Genomic DNA, 18,034 nt, shown 5'->3' on the forward strand with positions numbered 1-18,034 from the left:
CTCCCAGCCCAGACAAGGACGACCTGCTTTCCGTGTAGCCCCAGACGGTTAGCCAAAAAGGACAATCTTCGGTAATATGTCATCCTTCATCCGTAGAACGTGGCCTAGCCATCTCAACCTTTCTTTCATTATAGCCCTAGAAAGCGGGACTGAACCCATTTTTCGTACAACCTACTGTTTGAAATACGGTCAGTCAGCCGGGTACCCAGAACAATCCGTAGGCAATTTCTCTGGAAAACATCTAGTAAATTTTCATCTGCTTTTGGGAGCGCCCATGCTTCAGAGCCATATTTGACCACTGTTATCATTGTAGCTTCCAATATTCTAATTTTGGTTTGCAGACTTATCTTTCTATTCTTCCAAACTTTTTTTCAACTGTGAAAAAACACCCTGAGCCTTAGCTATTCTACTTTTAACATCTTCACTGCTCCCACCATCTTTACTAATAATACTACCAAGGTAAGTGAAGCTGCCAACCTGATCAATCTTTTCGTTACCCAACGTCACCTTTTCATCCTCACTTATTCCTAGCCTTAGTGACTTAGTCTTCTTCACATTAATTTTCAAACCTATTCTAGCACCCTGAACTCGGAAAACCTCTAAAAATTCATCATTTTGCTCACACTTTCATGTAATATGCTTAAATCAGCAGCATTATCGAAGTCCAGGAGTGTTTTTCCTCTCCATTTTATTCCTTGGTCTCCAATTGCCTTTCCTGTGCTCCGTAAGACGAAGTCCATCAAAATGATCCATATAAAGGGGGATAGAACACAATCCTGCTTAACTCCTGATTTAATACAAAGCCAGCTGCTAACCTCATTTCCTACCTTCACCAAAGCAGTATTATTCTCGTATATAGCACAAATCACTTTAATGAATTTTTGTGGTATACCATATAAGGGTAAGACCTTTACTAACGCTCTTCTATCAACAGAATCGAAAGCTTGCTCATAATCGATAAAACTGAGGACCAAAGGTGTTTGACAACAAAGGGACTTCTCAATTATTAACCTAAGAGTGAAAACTTGGTCGACACATCCTATATATTTTCCAAAACCGCACTGTTCTTCCCTTGAGATTTTATCTGTAGCATTTCTCAGTCTAAAAAGTATCATATTACTCAGTAATTTGCTACCTACAGAGACCAGACTAGTGGCTCGATAATTACGACACCCACTCTTGTCACCTTTCTTATACAGTGGTTTAATTAAGATTTTCATAAAATCATTGGGTACTTCCCCTTTTTCAAAAATCACGTTCATAATCTTCAGTAGCTTACTCCTAACCTGGCTCAGAGCCACCATATTTAAGAAACTCATTAATCATACTATCAGCACCTGGAGCCTTATTATTTTTTAATCCTTTTAGTACTGTCGCTAATTCTTCCTCACTAAACAAATCTTCCTTCACATCCAAGGTATCACAAACTTTTTCATTTTCATCTTTATCTTTTCCTGCTACTGTTTCTCGATTTAGCACATTCTCAAAATGTTCCACCCATCTTTCTTTAACTTTTTCCTTATCACTAATTGTGGCCCCATTTCTATCTCTAACTGGGACTAGTCCGGATTGGCTACTCCCGTTCAATTTATTAACATGCGACTATAATATTTTACTATTATGCCGTCTATTCAAAGCCCATCAGCAACTTCACAAATTGTTTTTCTGAAATTATTCCATCCATCTTCCACATTGTCAAATTTTAAACTCAAGTTTAGTATTCAACTGTTCCTGGAAGTTTTTTCTCAAATTTTCATCCTGGAGTCTACCGACATCATAATTTTCTGGGAGGTAGTTACCCTTCCGAAATTTCAGCTTTAAATTAACCTTAGACACTACTAGATGGTGATCTTTACTTTTAACTTCAATAACAGCACTCCTATACACCCTAGGATCTTGTATTGATCCTGCTAGTCTTTTGTTTACAATAACATAATCAATAAGGTTTGCTGTCTTACCATCACGTGAACATCATCTCAACTTATGGGCCATTTTGTGACCAAATACCGTATTGGATATAACTAAGTTGTTATACCTACAAAATTGCAAAAGCCTATAGCCACTACTGTTTTCTTTTCCTACACCAAAATGTTATTTTGTAATTTAAATAAGCTGCTGTGAATTTTTATTTCGGAGATTCCGACAGTGAGGCTTCCCCCGCGTACGTTAAGGCATCGGAATCTGAAACATTCACGTAGATTACTTGATCATAATTTTTTGTTTGTTTATTGATTATTGTTTACGATTCTAAGGCTCTTGTGTCTTACCCGTATATGTATCATATAAATTCCTAAATTATAATAGATTTTTTCCCTAGTCAGACTTGGCTGATCTTCCAAATGTTGTTTTTCATTCGTCAAGCTACCCTGAATATGGTGCGAAGAGAGCCACTGAGTCAAGCCCTGAGAAGCTAGTGCCTTCAGACGTTGAAGTTTTTGTACGTTTCTCTCTTCTTTTTTCTTTTGGTTTTATTAAGAGAACTTTCTTAAATGAATGTCATTCAATCATTTTATTTTTTCTTATTTTGCTGTCATCTTGTTTGACTTTGTTTTATTCGAAGATTTTTGTTTTGGAAAAAATATCTTAAACAAGAAGTATTCTGTATTTAATGAATCTCTATTATTAAACGAAAAATTATTTTATATGTTATATATACATAAAATAAATAAATTTTCAAATGGGGATAAGTCCATTTAATGAGAATACCTAATTTATGACAATATCTAATTTAAGGCGTTCCGTCGAAAATATATACATGTATACATCAGTATTGATTCAGTAATTTGACTAATCAGTAATTGACTAAGAGGATTATGAATTGAAATCTAGTTTAAAATTTAAACTTGACCTAGTTTTCGATGTTCGTTGATTCAGTGCTTCTACGTTGCCAAATTAACTTGTTTGAACGGTTTACTGGCATTTGAACTATATTATTGAAACTATATGAGCTGCTTTAGCTGTGTGGCTTTTTGCCAAGTTTTATTTAGTGAAAAAGATTTTTCTTTGTCTGGACTGTTCAGTCAGGAACTGCGTGTGAACTGGGTTCATTTCATGGGATGCAGCCGAATAGACTAGTACATAATGTTATACTAAATTTTGCCGTGCGGGCGAAATCGAAAGGAAATGCAAATGCCGATATTATCAGAACTGGTTGCAATTTTGTCGCCGACGATTTGGTGAGCGAAGCGAAGAAAATGATTTGGTCTGTGGCGAATTATGCTACTCGGCCAACCGAAAGGCTGAAAATTGCAGATACATTTTCAGAAATTTTTAAAGTTCTTGACGACTGTAATAAGAATTCAGTGGTCCTGTCTAAGTTCGTTATATACGAACCAGACGAAGTCCCTACAATTTCTGGTGAGGCAAGCGCTACGTTAACCCTCAAGGTAAATGATTTATGTCTAGAATTTAAGAACTTTGTGTCTACGGCTAAAGCACAGAGCCTCTGCTGCCCTTCGGCGAGTAGTTTCCCAGGTCCTGCCAATCCTGTAACAGTTAATCCCCAGCCATCCTATGCCGTTGTTCTTAAAATGCCAAAGTCTCTCGATAATACCGTTGCTTGCAAGCAGTTTTTGGATAGCATGTGTCCCAACTCATCCGAAATAAGTGAGCTAAAAAAGGTGAGACAGGACTGGAAACTCTTCGTCAAGTCCAAATGTTCTGCTGAAAAGATCGTTGAGAAAATGAAAGTTAGTAAGCCTGAGGTCTCTGTCATGCTCAAAGAGAAAATGTTTATTGCTGTTTTGAAACAGGTTCAACCTAGTATGACACATACTGATATGGTCCCTTGTTGCAAGTGCATTAAAAGCAATAGAAATTGGTAACTTTGAGCGCTCCAAAGTGTTCAAGCTGTATTTCAGGACCAGGAAGGATCTTGAAGACTTTCTTTTAGTCTCAGTCCGAATCGTTTATGAGAAGCTGCCTGCTGAAGAATTCAAATTTTTCCCAAAAAGCTGTTATTCATGCCATAGAGTTGGTCACTTAGCGATTAATTGCATATTGACACCTATATGTGGTGGTTGTGGTGCTTCTGATCACACGTCCACGAAGGACAATATGTGCACTAAAGATATGTTCTGCATCTTATGGAAAAAGAAAGGCCATACATGCTATAACATAAGATGTTTGGCTAATTAAGCGATAATCAATACGAATTCCCTACCAAAATGAATATAGAACCTGCCTGTGCTGAGCATATAGTTGCAACGTGGAATTTAAATAGAAATCTCCTTAACCGGACTGTTTTTATCGAGGACCTTCTTTCAAGATATGATATTGTGTGTTTGCAGGAACATTTTGCAACCTCTCTCAGGCTTACCTTATTGAACCTGTCACCTAACCATTAGGCTTTTACGGTCGAAGCCAAACGCTCTCGCACTTATGGTCGGCCATCTGGCAGCCTTGCGACTTACGTTAGATCCTCTCTATCCACTTATATGTTTGACTCGGCATTAGACTTTCTTGCCGTCAAAATCCAAGATATGGTTATCGTGAACGTGTATCTCCCTACGGACTATCGTAATGATCGATCAGATAGACTGTTTGCCGTAAGTATTTCAAGGCTATCGAAGTGTATTGATAAAATAAAAGCGTTTGGACTTTCGTGTCTGATAACAGGTGACTTTAACTGTGATCTTGAAAACCTGAGCGGCAACAACAGTTCAAGTTCTAATCGTGCTAATATGTTATTCAGTATGCTAGCTGATGAATTCATACTCGCGTCTAAGAATAAGAATTTTTCATATATTCATAATTCGGGAAATGTGTCAAACCTAGGTCATGTTATGCACACTCGATCAGTTACATCGAGTGAGGTTCTTGTTTCTGATTCAAATTTTACATCAGACCATTTTCCGTTGTTTTTCAATATTGATTTAAATATTAGTGTTTCGCCTCCTCCTGGAAGGCTGGTCTGCAAATGTTAATCTGCACAATGCGTGTAATTCGGCAAGATTTTGGCTTTCGGTTTGGCGTGAGGCTGGCTGTCCACGAGACGGTTGGGTGAATAAGCTTCGAATTCATAGTAAACGCAGTGTTCGGACTTGCCTATAAATTCCAATAAATTCCTATATTTTACTGCACTCCTATAAAATGCCTATATTTTGGCTAAAATCCTATTATTCCTATATTTTCGGCTGAAGAGCACTAAGAACATTGCTCATGATTTGCAATTTTCTGTCTCTTGGTGTAGATTGATAATTAATGCTTAACTAATGCTTTGTGTTGGGCTTAGTAAGCTCCTTCTGCCTGGACTATGCTGTTGTGTTGACTTGGTAGCCTATGTTTTGTTTTTGTCATGTTGGGCCTGTCCGAAATGAGCGAAGATCAGTATATAGGCTAGCAGTCTCTGCTTAATGAGACTGGAGTTCTTGCAACTTATGTGTTTCCTCTCTGAACGCTGGCTGGCTGATGTGAATAAGGCCCAGTTATTCAAATGGGCTATTCTAAGATATTTGCTAATCAAGGGAAGTATAATAGACGTGCACTGGGTAGGCTATATGCTACATTCTGTGATCAATCTGTCCTTTATCTATCTGGTCTTTATCCCCTTCTAAAGAAAAATGATGTTAATCAGATTTGGACTTTTTATTTCAGATATTGTAAATTTTTACTTTATCTCCCCCCTTGGTATAGCAATGGTAAGATAATTCGTAAGTTTGATGTCCCTGATAGAAGTGCAAAGTTGGCCCTCCTGCATGGAAGGTTGTCGGAATCAGCTTTTTATCGTTTATCACCTCATCATCCTTTGGTCCGTCTGGTCGGTTAATCTCATTGTAGCATAGTGTTTTTATGGCACTTGGTATTAACCAAGTGACATAGCAATTGCAAATTCTGCCTGTCTGTTGGTCCTGGTTTTGCTACTTTAGGCACTTCCAGGTAAGCTAGGACGATGAAATTTGGCAGGAGTATCAGGAACTGGACCAGATTAAATTAGAAATAGTCGTTTTCCCGATTTGACCATCTGGGGGGTGGGGAGTGGGGGGCCCGTTAATTCAGAAAAAAATAGAAAAAAAGAAGTATTTTTAACTTCCGAACGGTTGATCAGATCTTAATGAAATTTGATGTTTGGAAGGATATCGTGTCTCAGAGCTGTTATTTTAAATCCCGACCGGATCTGTTGACATTGGGGGAGTTTTGAGGAGGAAACCTAAAATCTTGGAAAACACTTAGAGTGGAGGGATTGGGCTGAAACTTGGTGGGAAAAATAAGCTCAAGTCCTAGATACATCATTGACATAACCAGAACGGATCCGCTCTCTTTGGGGTAGTTGGGAGGGGGGTGATTCTGAAAAGTTATAAAAAATGAGTTATTTTTAACTTATGAACGGGTGATCGGATCTCAATGAAATTTGATATTTAGAAGGATATCGTGTCTCAAAGCTCTTATTTTAAATCCCGACCGGATCTGGGGCATTGGAGGGGGTTTGGGGTGACCTAAAATCATGGAAAACGCTTAGATTGGAGGGATTGGCTGAAGCTTGGTGGGAAAAATAAGCACAAGTCCTAGATACATGATTGACATAACCAGAAGGGATCCGCTCTCTTTGGGGTAGTTTGGGGGGGTTGATTCTGAAAAATTAGAAAAATGAGGTATTTTTAACTTACGAACGGGTGATCGGATCTCAATGAAATTTGATATTTAGAAAAATATCGTGTCTAAAAGCTCTTATTTTAAATCCCGACCGGATCTGGTGACATTGGGGGGAATTTGGGGGGGACCTAAAATCATGGAAAACGCTAAGATTGGAGGGATCAGGATGAAACTTGGTAATTTATGCGACCAGGCATCCCGCGCCATCTACCATAGATCTGATCCCGAGGACTTCCGAATCTTATATTTGGCCTACATTTGGGCCCGGGAAATCCTATAAAAATAGGACAGAGCCTATAATTTGAAACGAACCGACCTGTCCGAACCCTGTAAACGTAAATTCGCGAAAGAACTTTCATTACACCGTAGTGCAATTGTTCGTTCTTCATCTCAGGCTGTCCTTACCCACCCGAACAAACTATGGTCTTCATTGTTTAAAGAAAGATCTCATGTAACAATGACCTCAATATCTCGAGATAATTGGTTTCAGCATTATAGATATGAATTTTCGGCTCCTGATATCCGGCTACAAAAAAGTTTCGGTGTGAAACTGGATGATTTCTTCTCACGTAAGCGAGAAGAAAACAGTCTGGGTGTTATAATTACGAGGTGTTCTATCCGTACTGCTATTAGAAAACTAAAAATAAGAAATCGTGTGGTTGTGATAGTATATCAATTCAGCAACTGCTGTTTTGCAGCGAGATGTTCCTTGAGCACCTTGCCCTTCTTTTTCAAATGATTCTTAGCCTGGGTATTGTGCCTGATTCTTTTTCAATAGGAATACTAACACCTGTGCCTAAAAAGGGAAAGCCACTTTGCCAGTCCTCGTCATTTCGACCTATAACTGTGGCTACAGTTGTTTGCAAGTCATTTGAGGCACTTATTGTTGATGAACTGCGGCCAAAATGCACAGTTCCAGACCATCCGTTCGGTTTTCAGCCTAGTCTAGGTTGTGGCCACGCTCTTTCTGCTCTTGTTTCGGCCTTGATAGATGCTGAGAAAAGCGGTGAGAGCATAGCTCTCCCTGCACATGATGTTAGAAGGGCCTTCGATTCACTAATTCATGAGCAGATTATTTTAGATATGGGCCTAGCAGATGTTGACCCATGTATGTTAAACCTTTTATATGATTTTTATCAAAATTTAAAAGCTGAGCTTAAGCTACCAAAAACACCAAACCTGACAAATAACCCGGTACTTGTACTTGTGGCGGGAATCAGGCGTTTCCACCTCGCCCGGCATCGATGATCTTAGAGACATTCTTGGACCATGTTGCTCGATCTTGTGCCAGCTGCTCTGCAAAAGCGAGCCAAATAACCCGGTGCTACCTGTTAAAAAAGGTGTAAGGCAGGGTGCATTGACATCACGTACCGCATTTAACAACAGCATCGTCAAATCGCAGTCTAAGTCAGATCTGACATACATTCTGAGAGGAATTGATCTATCGTTAATAAGCTGTGCAGACGATGTACTTAATCTGAGCCGCCTCCTTCGCGGTTTAGAGGAGAATTTTATCCAGTTTCAAGTAGAATTTAGAAAAATAGGCCTTCAGTTTAATGAGGAGAAATGAGATGTGATGATGATTAATGCTAAGCAAGGGTCTGCTGTTGATGTAAGGCTGGGTGGTGCTACTGTTCGGCTTGCCGAACACATAGTTTATTTGGGGATCCCTATTGGTCGGTCTATGCTTGAAACGCGTCATCTTTTTCAGAGTCATCTGGAGAAACGGACCTTTTTAGCGTATAGCAGTGTTGTAGTTTATAAGCGTCAGTTCGATCGGCGGATTTTGGCCCATCTGTACAATGCAATGGCACTACCCCATTATCTGTATTTAAGTCCCTTTTGGAGGATAATCCAAAAGGAAGATAAGAAAGAATTGCGGACTATAAATTATAAATATACGAAGTACCTCTTACGGCTTCCACCATTTACAAGTAACCTCATTGTGACAAGTCGATATGGAATTGTCGACCCTAATGAAACGATCATAGCCCAGATCGCCAGATATAACTCTAATATTGTTACTCATCCTTGGGCAATTATTTTGAGGCAATAGGTTTTGTTTTTTGTAGTTAGATATCCATTTGTTCTTCATTTTTTTTGTGTTTGTGTATTCTTTTGTAGTGTGTTTTTTGCTTTTTTATCTTATACTCCATCTGTTTCTTTTAATGGGAAATAAATATACACACATACATACGACTTGACATATTGACAATGACTCTCCCTTCACTTATATCCATAATTCTGGTTCAACATCATACTTGGACTTTATGCTTTGTTCTCCTGTGTTTACTCCCCCTGAACCATGCCATGTCAATTTTTCTTTTGGTGCTTCTGATCATTTCCCAATCCTGAACAGTTTTGTAACCGATAGTTCCAAGTCTCAAAACCGTGGTAAGAGTTGAAAACCCTCAGTAAAGAAGGAGTGGAATAAGACCAATAAAATCTTATACGATACAGTGCTAGACAATACGCTTTCGAAAATCGAGATACCCTTCCAGTTACTCCAGCGGCCATTCAGTCAACCCAAAGAAGAGAAACAAATCCTCTTAAATGTCTACTGTAGTGAAATAACGCACGATCTTCGTTGTGTTGAACTTGCGGCAGTGCCTTCTCGTCGCATTCGCATTGGTTTGGAAGTAGTTTCATGGTCCTGAACCCTAATCTAGTGCTAGTTTGTTAAAGGTCCGAGTTCTGGCTCCGACTATGGACGGATTGCAGTTGGCCTAAGCACGGAGTAACCAACCAAGTTTGCGTATTTGCAAAGCGTCAGTTCGCCAAGAAACTTGCCAAATATAGAGCAAACGTAATTGATATGCATAGCCAGTCTCTTCACAATGATCCAATAGCCTTTTGGAAGTTTGTAAAGTGGAAGGCCGGTATTGTGCCGCTTAATCAAGCCGCTCTTACTGACGATGAGCTGGTAAAACACTTCAACAGGGACTTCGCTGCTCCGAATGATAATCTCGAAAGAAAGTTCAACCTAGAGCTTGATCAGGCCTTCGAGTCCCACAGTTGTGATGTTGGGCTTGTCGTGAAAACCCATAAATTTCGCGACGCGATACTGAAACTGAAGAAGAAACATTCTAGTGGCACTGATCAGTTATGTGGTATGCATCTCGTTCACGCGTCTTCGTCCCTTATAAATCATTTAGAACTACTCTATCAAATGATTTTCAGTTTTGAGCAAGTTCCGGATCCTTTTTGTACCGGGATCATACACCTGTTTGCAAAAAGGGTAAAGATAGCACCGATTGCCTGTCGTACCGCCCAATTATTGTTTCTCCTGTATTGTGCAAGCTAATGGAATCCCTTGTGATCAATGTGTTCAGTCAGACTTGCTCCACGCCAGAAAATGAGTTCGGTTTTAAAAACGGTCTTAGCCGTGAGCACATCCACTCTATCCTTGCAAATGTTATACCCGAGACCGCCTCGTCTGAGGATCCACTGTTTCTTACCACCCATGATATCAGCAGAGCTTTATAATCTGGAATCCACCGGCAACTTTTACCAGCTGCTCTGCTTCGTGGTATCAACAGTTCTCTAATAGCTACCCTTTGAAACATGTATTGGAGATTAAATGTAAAGGCCAAGTCACTTTCTGGTAAAAACTCTGACTTAATTGACAGTTCCATCCTCGTACATAAAGGTATTCGACAAGGTGCTATAGCCTCACCACCGCTATTATATATATTATATAATATATATAATATGTTATATAATATGTATATTATATATATATATATATATATATACTAGCTGTTGGGGTGGTGCTTCGCGTCACCCCAACACCTAGTTGGTGTTGCCCCCCCCAAGCCCCCCCGCGCGCGTAAGTCGTTACGTGCCATATTAGTTACGCGCCATTGTAGTTGTGTCCCTGTGTCCCACCTGTGAATAGAGATAGACAGATATATATATATATATATATATATATATATATATATATATATATATATATATATATATATATATATATATATATGTTTTTAACATATATATATATATATATATATATATATATATATATATATATATATATATATATATATATATATATATGTGGGTGTTTTTAACTATGTAAAACATGCGAATATACAACATTCTTCGCTGTCCCATTGTCTGTGCATATAAATAGATTGTCAGGTTTACTGACTCTTGAACATGCAACATATAATTGTCCATGGGAAAAACAATCCGTATTCAGATCTATTCCTCATTATTCTAATGATGTGTCCCTGTGTCCCGGTCGTCATTTATATTCCCTGTGTCCCGATCGCCATTTATGTCCCGGTGTCCCAGTTTGTAATTTCTCTTTGAGTGTCCCGGTCGTCATTTATATTCCCTGTGTCCTGGTGTCCCGGTCGTCATTTGTGTCCCGGTGTCCCGGTCTGTAATTTCTATTCGAACAATCCCTGTGTCCCGGTCGTCATTTATATATCCCGCCTGTGCCCCCGGCGTCCCCGTTGTAGTTGTGTCCCTGTGTCCCGGTCGTCATTTATATTCCCTGTGTCCCGGTTGTGATTTGTGTCCGGGTGTCCCAGTCTGTAATTACTCTTTGAGGTTCCCGGTCGTCATTTATATTCCCTGTGTCCGGGTCGTCATTTGTGTCCCGGTACGTAATTTCATCAGTTGACAAACATGACGTCAGTCGACAAACAACTTCATGACGCATACAGCTCAATCCTTATAATGACGTCAGTCGACAAACATGACGTCAGTCGACACACAAACATGACATCACTCGACACACACACACAGACAACTTATTTATATATATATATATATATATATATATATATATATATATATATATATATATATATATATATATATATATATATATATATATTGGTCTACCCGTCCGCCTGCAAGTCTAGGGTACTTGTCGGTCCTGTGTCAATCCTAAGATTCGGTAGCCCGTCTGAGATCTCTAGGCAGGCGAGTCCTAAAAAGCTTAGGTCGCTTGTTTGCCTGTGATTCAAATCGAATTCTGTCCATCGTTTGGCATACAGGTTTAGTGGACATAGTAGGGCTTTCTTGGTGGGCAAAGCCTATATGAACAATCTCGTGAGCAATCTCGGTTTCCCAATTGTCTGCAAGTCCAGTCGACATGGTCAGTCATAAATTCTAGAAAAGATTTTATTTTATGTCTCCAATTCCCTTCAAATGGCTCATAGAACTGATAGACTACTTAAATTACCTTTGCTCTTTGCCTATCGACCAAAAAGGCCTAGGATGGATGATAGACTATCCTTCAATAAATGAAATTATATCAGTATTTTGCAATTTGGAAAAAAGTTTATGCTAGCATCGCCTCTGACTCGACTATCTGTCTTTGCTTTATTTTTACTTCCAATTAGTCATGGTTCTAAATTTTTCATCATAGTCCACAAACTTGATTTTAACTCAACAAAAATAACAACAAAATAATTCCCATGTTGAACAAAAGGCTCATTATGTTTGAAAACCGAGTTTGTAAATACTCTTTAATGAAAAAAAACATGTCAATTCCGAGAGAGTTTATGCAAAATCCCGTAACATTTTTAGAGTGCTTCCAAACAGGCTCGTAGTGGTACCAGGTCACGTTGTTGGAGCTAAAGGCTGTTGCAACTCTGCTTGACTTAAAATAATAAAACTAATGTATAGAATATAAATTTTCATGAACAATATTGGTTTTCTTTGAGATATTAAGCCGGTTCTTACTACTTACCATTCTGGAGTTATGGTTCCATATGTAAGCTTTTTCTCCACAAATTTGGATTTTTTCAAACTTTGAGCAGCGAGCGGCACGAGTTAACGTTGTTTAACTGAGCTTAACTTTGGATATATCAATATCCGGAAACAGGAATCGTTTTGGGGGATTAAGACGAACAGAATCTAGATAGATCATGTTTTCAAGGAAGATCGTTTGTGGCTTTAATTAATTCTGGAAAACCTTTTTCATATGAATGAATTCACAAATATCCAGACGTTAATACCCTATTGGTTTTACTTTCCACAGCGAGTGAAATAAAAAGAAATAGCAGCTGCTCTGCGACAGAGATTTTCTTTTTGCCAAGCGAAACTCGGTCAACTAAATTTAAGTTTCAGTTTGATCATAAAATTATTTTATTAAATCTAACTTAGATCTAAAATGTTATTTGAATTAAATTTTTAACTTAATTTAGTAAACCTATACTTAGTGAGATTATTGAATCTAATTTAAACAAAAATGAAAGCATGGACTGGGCATTCCATGACAACGGCCTTCGGGTGAATTTGTGTTTTTTGACCGCTCTCTGCTTTTTATTTCAGTCTTTAAAAAAAAGCTACTAATACTAACAACTGACTGCAGCACTAATCCGCCTGAGGCCAAAACAGCTATGCACTCTCTTCCTCCATCCCAGTCTGTTCAATGCCGTCCTGGCTAAGTTGGCGTGCTGGTGTGAGAATTCTTTGTCCAAGGGGCATGAATTCAATCCCAGTTGTGATCAGTTATTTAGTTTTGGACTAAGTCTGTGCTACCAAGTATTATTTGCTAATATTTTCCAAATTGGTATCGTTACCATTTTGTAATATTACAAAACGATACAATAAGACGGATTCAAGATTTATTACTCAATTCAAGCTTTGTTTATTTTTCTGCTATTAAGTACCCCCCCCCCCCCAAAAAAATAAAAAAATAAAAAATGTAGACAAGATATGGTTTTCAAACATCAAAACGCTGCCTAAAAAGTTTGGGAGCATGAAATCTGTCTTACATAGTAATAATTTTGTAAAGCAAATAGTTTATGTCAAATGCACCGAGTTTGGATCTCATAAAGCAATTTTTTTATAAGACAAAGGTTTTAAAACATGTAAGAAAAAAACGCGAGCTTTTTCTCTCTCTCTCTCTCTCTCTCTCTCTCTCTCTCTCTCTCTCTCTCTTTCTTTCTTTCCCTCCCTCTCTCTCTTTTTTTCTCTCCCTCTCTCTGGCTCTATTTTTCTTTGTTTTAAGAATGTTTTGTAACTCAATATCTCTTGAATTGCTTTTGGTAACTTGCGTGGGTCGAAATTATAGAAAGCTTATTTCTTTACTTTTCCTCTAGTAAAATTAGCCCAATTTTCACAATTGTTATGACATTGCTTATAATTTCAGATTGATTATGAAGTTGGAATAATTCGTCAATTTCCATTCAGCTCTAGTTTGCAGAGAACCTCCGTAATCGTCCGAACATTAGGAAAAAGGTACATGGACCTCTTTTGTAAAGGATCTCCAGAGAAGATTCACTTGATCTGCCGGGAAGAAACAGTTCCAGAGAAGTTTCATGACCTACTCCGAGCTTATACTGCTCGAGGCTACAGAGTGCTGGCACTTTCTCATAAGCAACTTCATTCTAAGGTCACTTGGAAAACTGTTCAACGGATTCAAAGAGAACAGGTATTTTTTGTAGGATGCTATACTCTTCCTCCCCCCAGCCACACCACAGTCACACATGTTGATATAAAAATCCAAAATTTACGAGTGATTTGGGTTTTTCTTTGATATTAACGATACATTTATGCTGTAGAAACAGAAAACTGAAATGTTATGGAACTAGCTTGAGAGCTTATATTCCCAGCTACTAATGAAATTCTTTCCCGACCAGTACAATGTATTTGCATCTTTTACCAGATACATAACACAGATAGGAAAACTACATTTCAAACTTTCCATATTTTCTGATTGAAAAATTGTGGATTAGTTCTTAACTCTGATTGACCACTCATAAAATTCACGCTTTAAAGTTGAACTTTGCACAACTCAGTGATGTATTATTGGCACACCAGTAATGCAAAGTTGCGGCGTTAATTTGACGTTCGAGGATGCTTTAGACACAGAGCTTAAAATAAGCTGGCATAATCTGGGTAATACTAAATTACAAATTTAATGGCCCTTGTTTTTCCTAGATGGGTAAATTGAAATTGAATAGTCGTTAGTATTTAGTCTTAGTAGGATAACAAGATATGAAGTAATGAGTCAATGCATCCTAATTCCCCACTAGTAGCTTCGACATAAATAATTGTTGGGCATATAACTCGTGAATGTTCCTTACAGTTTTTCTTTAATATTGTTTTTTTTTATTATTATTTTTCTATTATGCACAACGCTACTCAAAATACAAATATCTATACAAATAAGAAAATATTTCCACCCCTGGGTCTTTCATCCCAAGTCCTTAATCTAAGTCATCTGGGTTAATTGACCCTCGATAAATGTTTATGTCCATAAGAAATTATGAAAAGTAAAAAAAAAATTCTGCTATAGAGAAAAATTTAAATTTTCTAAATTTAATTTAACTTTTTAAATATAATTGAATTTAGTTTATTTTCATATCTTGAATTCAATCTAATTTTAATGAATTTGATTTAACTTAAAATATTTTTGTTGGGGGAATAAAATTTATTATATCTGGAACTTCTAGATATCCCTGTAACTCGTAAATTCTTCGTCTCTTTTGTTTTGAAGAATAATACCTGAAATGATCCTTTATACTCAACGTGAATTAAAAGGCAAACGACTCTATAAACAAAAGAAAACTTCACATTGTGCTCATCTTCTAAATTCATCAGGATTACTGAATTTTAATCTAAATTATTAAATTAAATTTAATCTAGCTTAAATTCATACCTTAAATTTATTTTCTGAATAAAAAAAAAACTGTCCAATCTCTTCTAGAGAACTGTGGTGAAAGGAACCGAAGAGCATGGGAAATGGCACTAGTGTCGACAAAAATTTTTGGCCATCTATTTTTCGGCAACAATTAGCATATTTTCAAACTTTGCAATCGTTTCTCTGTCTGAAACTGAAATCAGTCACTTATTACTACCCTAATTATATCAATTACACAAATTAAATTAATCATTCTTAATTTTACACTGAAAAAAAAGTCTAATGCTGCCAAACGCTAGATTGCGTTGATAATTTTTTGTCAAGACTAGTTCCAGCTCCCATTCTTATAAGTTATCAATACTCATAGGGAGGCACGCTCATGTTTCTTGAGAATACCATTTTTTTTATTGGGAAGGGGCGCTTCTATTCCTTTGATTAAGACGGACAAAGAATTAAGGTGAGGTGATTAGTATTTTAATCATCAATGAAATATCTTCTGATTGAAAGTATTGTCCATACTCTTAAAGGCTATGATGGAAGGACGTAATAACCTTTTCAGGTTTATTCTTTTCTTCTGATATAACAATTTATGGTGTACAATTAACTTAAACCATAAACTATGAAGCTGCTTAAGAAGTTATGTTTTGTTCGAAATTTGCATTTATATTATTGCATTGATTATTTTGCTTTTATATATTTTATTTGTTATTTCATTTATTGTTTATTATCCAATTATTTATTATTGCATTTATATTCCTTATGAAAGAGGTGATTTTATTTATTCATTTCCCTTAAAAATTGAGGGGTAAATAAAATACATAAATCAAACTGCAAAAAAACTTCAACAAATGAAACAAAGTAATGATTCAAAATAGGCTCAATTACATAACTGAATAACATATGTAAAAAAATAACAAAAATCAAACGGTTAAATTCTGGAAAAAAGGGAAATGTTTTGTGATAAGCCTGTAACTGTTGGCTTTAACTTTAGATGCCAGTAAAAGATGTTTATATCATTGAATTTGTTACTTTCATGTCTGCTCATTATTACTAGAATTATGATATTGCTTAGTTATTTTTCCGAAAGAATTATCTAACCACTTAGAATGTAGGAAAATGTTCGTATATTTGCGTATTTTCAACACAGTTTTAACGTGTTTTTCGATTTAAAAGTTGCAAACCAGATTTTAAAACGTAATTTTGATAGTTGGATAAAACTAAACTCAGCAATTTAATGATAGTAGAATCTTCTCTTACCTTGGATCGCTAAAACCGTAGGATTGCAGGAAAATAACAAATAGAAACTTCCAGGGGGAAGTTCAAAAACCACGTATGGAATTACACCTTTCTCAAAACACGCTCCTCGCCTAGATGCCATCCGCATAGAACTGTTTCTCAGCCCATTCCTATCTAATTCATGTTATACATATCTTGTTCACTTCTTTACCTCCTGATATGAAAAATACTTTTTATTCCCTTGCATTACCGAAAAATTTAACTAAATATCGTGATTGTTTGGCTCTTTTTATTATTTGTACCGAATACGGCGTTGGTATTCGTCTCTGATTTAGACTTTACGGAGGAGTTACGGGAGAACCTTACCATTGAAGTTTTCATATCATCGCTTGTGAGGTCAGTCTCGACATCTGTGCTATTTATCCGTCCTTCAGATGTGATTTTTCGGTAGTTGGCTTGTAATCACGTCATTTGGCGAGTTGTACCTGTATTGACCATTTTAAGCTTTTTTTTTTATTTTTTGTCCTTTTTGTAAAGTTTTTTTGGAAAAATCTATCGACAAACTTTTTTACATTTACTGTGTTCTGCCAGATATTCTGCCAACTGACGAATTTCTTACGGGAGACATCAGGTTCCATCAAAAATTTGCATCTTAGCTATTACTATGGCTACCACGTAACGTTACGATGGTTATCGAGCCAGTCTGATTTTTTTTTTTTTTTTTTTTTTTTGTCGGTTATTTTACAACCCATTCTCTCACTTTTTCAGGTGGAATCAGACATGAATTTTATTGGTCTCCTCATTATGCATAATACATTGAAAAAAGAAACAATTCCTGTTGTGAGACAGCTAAGAAATGCAAATATTAGAACTCTGATGGTAACTGGTATGGCTTTTTTCTTCATAGCTTAATTGCTTCAGTTTAACCTTACTAAAACTAAATCAAACTAAAAATAAACGTGAAAAATGCTATGGAACATATAAATATTCAAAGAGCCACCAATCAATAAAAATATCTTTATATATATATATATATATAAAAATAAGTTGTCTGTCTGTCTGCCTGTCGAGTGACGTCATTATATGACGTCTGAATTATTTCATCATATACCAATTCAAAAACGAATGTATTCAAGCCGAAGTAGCTGAGTTGGTAGAGCGTTATGTCCCAGGTTCCAGGTCCGAGAGGTTCCAGGTTCGAATCTTGGCTTTAGCATTAATACAAAAGAAGAAAAAAAAACTAAAAAAGGTAAAAACTACAAAAAAAAAACTAAAAAGAAAATGCTAAAAAACTAAAAAAGCTAAAAAACTAAAAAAATAAAAAAAGGTAAAAAACTAAAAACTAAAAAAGAAAAAAAACTAAAAAAAGGTAAAAACTACAAAAAAAAACTAAAAACTAATAAAAAAACTAAAAAAAAAAAACTGAAAAAAAAAAAGAAAAAAAAGGAAAAAAAACTGAAAAAAAAAAAGAAAAAAAAGGAAAAAAAACTGAAAAATAAAGGAGAAAAAGAAAACTAAAAACCAGGACACAGGGAATATAAATGACGACCGGGACGCTCAAAGAGAAATTACAGTATGAGACACTGGGCCACAAAT

At 36.7% G+C, this 18,034-nt stretch overlaps 1 protein-coding gene across 1 annotated transcript in view; it reads left to right on the forward strand.

Moving 5' to 3' along the window:
- Window positions 1-18,034, forward strand: part of LOC136026223 (polyamine-transporting ATPase 13A2-like) — a 124,790-nt gene that overhangs the window by 60,463 nt on the left and 46,293 nt on the right. The window contains exons 11-13 of the mRNA XM_065702560.1: window positions 2,318-2,437; window positions 13,709-13,990; window positions 17,207-17,324. Of these exons, the coding sequence (XP_065558632.1) occupies window positions 2,318-2,437; window positions 13,709-13,990; window positions 17,207-17,324 (520 nt within the window). The remainder of the gene's footprint in view (window positions 1-2,317; window positions 2,438-13,708; window positions 13,991-17,206; window positions 17,325-18,034) is intronic.

This window comes from Artemia franciscana, chromosome 4 (assembly GCF_032884065.1).
Source record: "Artemia franciscana chromosome 4, ASM3288406v1, whole genome shotgun sequence".
Lineage (NCBI taxonomy): Eukaryota > Metazoa > Arthropoda > Branchiopoda > Anostraca > Artemiidae > Artemia > Artemia franciscana.